Source organism: Berghia stephanieae, chromosome 1 (genome assembly GCF_034508935.2).
Source record: "Berghia stephanieae isolate SIO BIC M18660-M18661 chromosome 1, UCSD_Bste_1.3, whole genome shotgun sequence".
Taxonomy (NCBI): Eukaryota; Metazoa; Mollusca; class Gastropoda; order Nudibranchia; family Aeolidiidae; genus Berghia; species Berghia stephanieae.
In genome coordinates this window covers 40164051-40171550 of record NC_088360.1, presented here as the reverse complement: position 1 = coordinate 40171550, position 7500 = coordinate 40164051, and the positions used below count along the sequence as shown (strand labels likewise).

The 7500-nt window shown below is 35.9% G+C and overlaps 1 protein-coding gene across 1 annotated transcript in view; it reads left to right on the top strand.

Moving 5' to 3' along the window:
• Window positions 1-7500, top strand: part of LOC144974402 (uncharacterized) — a 116794-nt gene that overhangs the window by 11 nt on the left and 109283 nt on the right. The window contains exons 1-3 of the mRNA XM_078917258.1: window positions 1-953; window positions 3143-4389; window positions 6152-6300. The exon at window positions 1-953 is cut by the window's left edge and continues 11 nt beyond it. Of these exons, the coding sequence (XP_078773384.1) occupies window positions 4284-4389; window positions 6152-6300 (255 nt within the window). The 5' untranslated portion in view covers window positions 1-953; window positions 3143-4283. The remainder of the gene's footprint in view (window positions 954-3142; window positions 4390-6151; window positions 6301-7500) is intronic.

The window sequence follows — 7500 nt, the reverse complement described above, 5'->3', positions numbered from 1 at the left end:
TTCTCAGGAATAATCACGTGGGGCCTGCCGTCAATCCATCCATCCATCTATCCATCAATCTATCCATCCATCCATCCATCTACCTCAGACAGTCATCAACACCAACAGTTATACTGTGTTCACACCATTGAAAGAAAATCATCACCGCATGGCAGCAACTTTCTATATTAAAAAAAAAAATATTCGACATTAATCGCCAGGCAAGAAGCAGTCTTGTTCGCTTGCCCAAGTATCAACAACAACAACAACAAAATATTCAGCACTAAATAAAGGACTAGCTACACTTGTAAACCTTATCATCTGAGTAGTCTCTCCCCGGTTTACAACACTCGAAATCAACATAAACGTATTTCTTCGCTCATCAGTTTGAATCAAGTGGATAAAAAACTGCGAGGAGACAAGCAATACAGTCCTTATTTCTATTACTTTTATACGAGATGAGCAAACATTCTACACAGCCGACGATATCACATTTCTAAAAATTAAAATAGAGTTTGCTGTGCCAAGTGTCAAAATTATCTAGTGTCAAAAATACATAATATCAGAACTACCCATTGTCAAAAGTATACCTTTTAGTGTCGAGAGAGAATGACGTTCATCAGTGTTGTGACTTTGCTATGCAGATAGATCTAAGATTTAATTTATACGTGACTCTTGTAACAAACATTGCTTTACTTCTTTGCTTTTCAAAATGTATTTGCTATAATTTGTGATTGTGAGTTAATGATATTTGATACCAATCTCAGGGAATCAACTTGATATTACTCATCAATTTAATAACGTATATTACTGTTATATTGTATTCTCATTATTTATTTGACTTTCATAAATATTGACTCCTACCATGCCGAAGTACCACTCAGATTTAAGAGTCTCTCATGAGCACACAATGGACTGGATACGAAACAAGAAAACAATTATAATATGTTATCAAAGCCATTGATCGATTGAGAGTAAGTAGTGATTGTAAGTATGCAATTGCATTTTCAAACAAACAAACAAACAATGCACAAGCATACAATCAAATAGAAAACATCCCAAAAATTGTTTTAAAAAATTCAGTTTATCTATATAAAAAAAAAAATTAACATAACAGCAGCTTCAAAAAGAACAAAATACAAATCACGAAACGTTTCGGACTCAATACCCTTCTCCAGACAACAATAAAACCATAAATACATTACTTAAAAAACCAGATAGACGTAGAGAATAATATTTCTCTGACGTCTACATGCTTTTTAGAGTAATGGATTTATGTTGACTGGTGAAGGGTTTTGAGCCCAAAATGTTTCATGTTTGGTATTTTGTTCTTTTTTGAAGCTGTTATGTTAATTTTTGTTTATTACATTTTACAGTCCACAGCTTCAAGCAGCTTAGTATCACTTTGAATTGTCTATTTATATATCGCTTTCAAAGTTCTCATTATTCTCATTGGTCTTCTCGAAACCACCTGATTTCTTTCCTCAATAAAACTCTATAAATGAAATTTTATAAAGGGCAATATTCACTAAACGTGCTCTAAGCGCTTAACAAGAGGTGCCTAGCCAACAGCAACACTTAACATGTAGGACGAGAGGTGAAGCATATTATGCGATATTACAGTTATTTTTCGGACTCATTTTACCCCTAAGCACGGTGACGCAATGTGAATTTAGAGCCCTTTTCCAAGGACTCAACTATGCGTCTATCAGAGCGGGACTCGAACCCAGGACTTTGCGATCCAAAGGCGAGTGTCTTACTACAGGACCACATCGCCCCACAGTCAGTCATATTATGTTGCCCACCCTATCCATCTGGTATTATGTCTGGGTAAAGAGTAATAATTCATGCATAAATAAATATGAATATGTACATTTATATAGTAATTTCCCCCCGCGGATTTACCATGCCTAACGCGCTTTATGTTTCTTCAAGTCCCCGAGCAAGCCATATTAAACCATATTTCCAATTTATACGGTTAAACAATTTTTTATTAAATGAACTTATATATAACGCAATATCCACTAAACGTGCTCAAAGCGCTTTACAAGGGGTTCCTAGCCAACAGCAACACTTAACATGTAGGACGAGACATGAGGGGATATTTTTTTTCGGACAGAGACTGCGTTGTTAATGGCCAGGTACTCATTTTACACCTGAGTATGGTGAGAGAATGTGAGTAAAGAGCCTTTTCCAAGGACTCAACCATACTTCACTCGGGACTCGCCTGTTAGGCGTCCTTTCACTAACACTCTTACAATATCCGTTACTGCCTATAGTCAGGTACTCATTAACGCCTGAGTTGAGCGGGGTAATGAGTGTTAAGTGCCTTACCCAATGACATTTCTTTTCATTTAAGATATTTTTTTTTCTGTCCGTGTTTTTTTTTCTTTTACTCTCTCTCTCTCTCTCTCTCTCTCTCTATCTCTCTATCTATCTCTCTCTCTCTATCTCTCTCTCTCTCTCTCTCTATCTCTCTCTCTCTCTTTCTCTATGTGTGTGTGTGCATGTGTGTCTCTCTCTCGCTTTGTGTATCTGTATATGTATGTGTGTGTATGTGTGTGTGTGAACGTGCGTTAAGTAGTATCGAGTTTCTTGTTCTAACATAACAAGTATGGAGACAACATTGTTTATAAAAGTAATTTTCCTGGTGTTTTTTGTTTTGTTATTTTGTTGTTTTTGTTGTTGTTGTTTTTTGTTGTTTTTTTTTTTTGTTAAAAATATAATAACATTTTGTTAGAATTGTTTTTTGGGGGTTTTTTTCGCGGAAAATGTCAAGTGGTGGAATACACTCAGGCGCACTCGCATACACTTACAAACATACAGATATGCACAAATACACACACACACACACACACACACGCAAAGAGAGAGAGTGAGAGAGAGAGAGAGAGAGAGAGAGAGAGAGAGAGATTTTATCTTGTTAATATATTTATCAATCTATTATCTATTTAATAATTTACCTATTTATTTATTCATTTATTTATTTATCTATTTATCCATTAACATGTATATATACACATTGATATGATATCGATTTACTTGTTGTTTTTATTTATTAATGAATTTATTTATCTATTCATAGTATTCATTCACCTGTCTTTTTATGCATTTATTTAAATATTTATCTTTATTTACATTTCATAATTTTTGTCCTTCACAGATCATTGCTGTCCTGATAAAATCATCTCCAGTCCAGATTTGACAAGATATCATAGCTCAGAGCAGAACTGGCACCACTCTCAACCCACCACCGACGTGCTGTTCTACAAAACAACCAACCAACCATCTACCTCAACCACCATCTTCAACTCTTTTACTCAAACAAGTTTTTTTATACCCGCCAACCATTCACTTTTTATACCTACGTAATTAATTTACAGTCAGAATCATCTTTGTAAATTAACGTTTCCTTTAATATTATTATTATGACCATTTCAAGAATTGTGACATTTCATAAATATATCCACAGATTATCTTCACTGAAATAAATGAGATTAAATTCTTTCGCCAGTTTTAGGCTACCGATAACTATAAAAATTCGTCATGTCGAGAAAGAGGCTGAAAAGCAACTCTTTTTGGTGTTTAATGCAGTTATGATTAGACACATTTTGTTCTCGATGTCTTAAGTTGTAATAATATTATAATGATATACCGAAACACTGCCTGGAAGATATTAAAAAACAAAAACAATACGAAAGGCGAATGATGCACTTAAAGCAATTCTCAAAGAGTTTGTCTATATCGTGGTCACGTGAATAATATATTTAGGTGTGACATACATCAGATTGTAGATTTTTAAAACAATTTTTACATAAATATATATAAACCGTCGATGTAATTTCACTTTCGCATTGCACTTCAGAATAATGAACTATAATAACACAACACAGACATATTGATTCATAATTTGTATAGAAGTCGGCGATATCATTCATAAATTGGAACTATCATTTGTGTATTGTCACTATATTACACAGTAATAACACTTTAATTCTCACTGCCTGCCTAAACAGAATCTATCGCATATTTGAAAAGTGCAATATCGAACTTAGTAGATAACATGCAATGTCTGTCAAACTCATAGCTGTCTAGGTATTTTCACCAAAGACGAAATACAAATTACATTTAGATCACTGAAAAATATAATATATTATAATATTATTGTTAAAAAAACATTTTTATCGTACATAGTTTTGAAACAATTGTGACTGTGTTTGGATTGTAATTCCTTTTGAATTCTATCTAGCAATCACTTACTGTTTTAGCATTAACAGCGTCTATAGAGAGATTTCAGCGTCACCATGTCATCGCCAGTGGATCCTCTAGAACACCTCGACTTACCCTCCGTCTCCGATTCCAGCGACACAGAAGAGTTTCTCCAAGAATTGGCTGCACTCAATGATGCTGGTACTGGTTGCAGATTTACTTGACTTATCGCTATTATTATAATGTCGTTATCATCATCATCATCATCATCATCATCATCATCATCATCATCATCATCATCATCAATAGCATTATCATCATCACCACCACCATTATCATCATCATTATTATCATCATCATCAGAGTCATTGCCAAATCAAAATATTATTTAATCTTTCCTTGATCAATGCCCAGCATACGAGAAAATTGCTTGTTTACAACTTACATAAAAACTGAAAACATATTTTTTTTTCTGTATTACGAAATTTGTTTTATATCATATTATATATTATATAACATAACATCAATACTCTGCTAACTTATAATTTAATAGAAGAAAACAGAATAACGATAAGTTACCAGTCTGTAGTCATAATGATCGAAAACTAATAAGAACAGAGCCTTGGTACCAACTTGCCCGAGTTTATTCCTGTTCTTACAGAGTTAATCGTATCTTTAGTCAGGATGCAAGTCTATCTAAAAGTGCTTTCCGATAGATCTAATATACCCAGCTACCCATTCATGACTTGGTGGAGTAAGAAAAAATAAGACGAAAGGAGAAATAGAAACCCGATTCCATCGGGATCCGAAACCAGGCTCACTGACAAATTAGCAACCGGGAGCCTTTTATGAATTAGTAAATGACTAGATCACTTGTCAATAAACACAAAAGTCCAAGGTTCAAAGCCCAATATACATGACTAAACAAATTCCATTATTAGATTTTAAGAGCATAATATTACAAACAGCTCCACTCACGTTTCTGAATTAAAGATTCACCCCAAATACCGGAGCATAGATACTCAATGTCTCAATCGTTTCTATTTTACACGTTTGTGTTGAGAATATTGGCTATTAAGCTTAAATGCTGGCCAACTAACTTCGCGACGTTTGTGTGTGTTGAACCCGTGACCTCAAGAAGTCGAGGAGAGAAAGCTCTAGTTAGACTTAGCTTTGAAACGACTTTTTGGGGGGTCGTGGATAGCTCATACGGTAGAGTCACGATCTCCCCGGCCAGGCGGAGTTGTCGTACCAGTAATGTCGCGGGTTCGAGACCCCATCGCCGCTGCGAAGTTTTTATTCTCTGTTGTCTTCTGGCACTTTCCTACCCACTTCATTTCTTGAAGTATAATATATACACTTTGAAAGATTTGATTTAGCATTACCAATGATTTTGTACTCGTTTGCATTAATCAGATAATATTTTCAACAGTGGTTTTAAGTTCTGTAAAATCCTTTTCGTCTGATCTGACTTCCGATTTTCATCGGCTTTTTATGTGATAGACATATTTCGGCAATCTGAACTGTCCCAGCTAAGAGTTATAGTGACCATTAACAATTTGTTAGTCTCATATTTAACTTAAGGTGGGGGACCGAGGTGGCCGAGTCGTTAATGCATTGCACAGTAACCCGTGAGGTCCCGTGTTTAAGCCCCTCTTTGGCACTTTCGTTATCTGCCTTGGGAAGATTATTGCGCCCCCCCCCCCTTCCCCAACCCCACCTAATTTGCTCACTTAGTTAAAAATGGTCTAATTTTGTTGACATCAAAAGTTTGATGGACTGATTATCGGTCTAACGCATATTTATATACTTTTCAAGGAATGCCCATGTGACGGCATCGATTAAGCGCGGAATGGCGTGATTTTAATATTCTTTATTTTATAGTTATAGATTACTAATTATAATACGAATCTACTTGTTACAGGCTTCACATTATTTCGTCTTTACAAATATTTTCCCCCAGGATTACTGCGGGCCACGGTAGAGTCCTTGGAATGCGGACGCCTCACTCCACTCATCAAAGAAGAACTGAGGTGTCGGATACAAAGTCGTCGGCTGTCAGAGGGGAAAGAGGAGCTGCTGGTAGAGTTTCCTTCACCTACTCCAACGCAGGTAAGATTTTTTTTCTTCCTAAGTCACTGTTAGCAACCAGCTTAATAAATACATAAAGAAGCTAACATGATCTTGACGCTTACACGATGACAAATGCCATGATTTTTGCGAGCATCTCCCGGTGATCCAAATAGGCTCCAGAGTTATCCTAGTTTACCTTATCTGCTTCTCCCCCCCCCCCTTCCCCCACTTATCTTTTACTATTTATAACACCCGTGGTTTTACGCGTTTTTTCCTTCTTTTTCCCTCTTTTTTGATTTAATTGATAATGGAAATCATCTGACGGTTTGTCAGTCTTGTACAACAGTGGTTCGTTGACTGTGTGTGACATTTTCAAATTTCAAATTTTGTAGAATGTCACCTGTTTTCTCAGTCCCAGTAAAAATGCATCGTGTTATTCTTTGCCAAGTTTTTAATTTTCGTGGTTGGATAAGATATCATTATAAATTTGTTGCAAATTAAACGACAACGATCTATGTTTCAATTGAAAGGGAAAAGTTGGAACTATCAAAATAACTTGTGCCAAGGGGAAAGTGGACATCGATTGTCTGAAGTGAAAAATAATAATTCAGAGATTGGTGAGAATGTTTGAGGAATTGTCGAGGAGTTAAAACCCTTCCTATATGAATTAAGACAGAAGTTTAGACTTGGTTGAAGTTGAGTAAATATTTCTTGCCATGATCCACATACACATACTTTGTATATAATGTTGATAAAGTATGTTCATTTGAGTATATTATTATATTGATCTCTGCATCGGACTAATCGGCTTCGACAGTCGTGACGTCACATCGCTTGTAATGACGCATAGTAACTCAGTAACTGGATCTAAACTATTGGCACAATGGCGGACGCCCTTATGAAGTAATTCTCCGACGAGCATAAAAGTATATCCAGAGGAGAAAAACATTATAAATCTGATCGTGTTTTGACTTTTATACATTCTGATCACATGACATGTGAAAAGTTCTAGCCAGCACGAAGAATAAAAAGTACCGATTTTCTTTGTTTAGAACCAAACTGCTCGTTGCTGGGCGGACATGACATCAGACTATTGCATCCTATTGTATTCCCTCTTAGCAACGCTGGACAGGGCCAGGGGAGACAATGGTGTCGAGGCGATTCATCATCAGCGAATGTCTTTGATTTTGTAGAGAGCAGATTAATTTTGTCCGGGTGATCGTAGAGAGCGGTTATGGC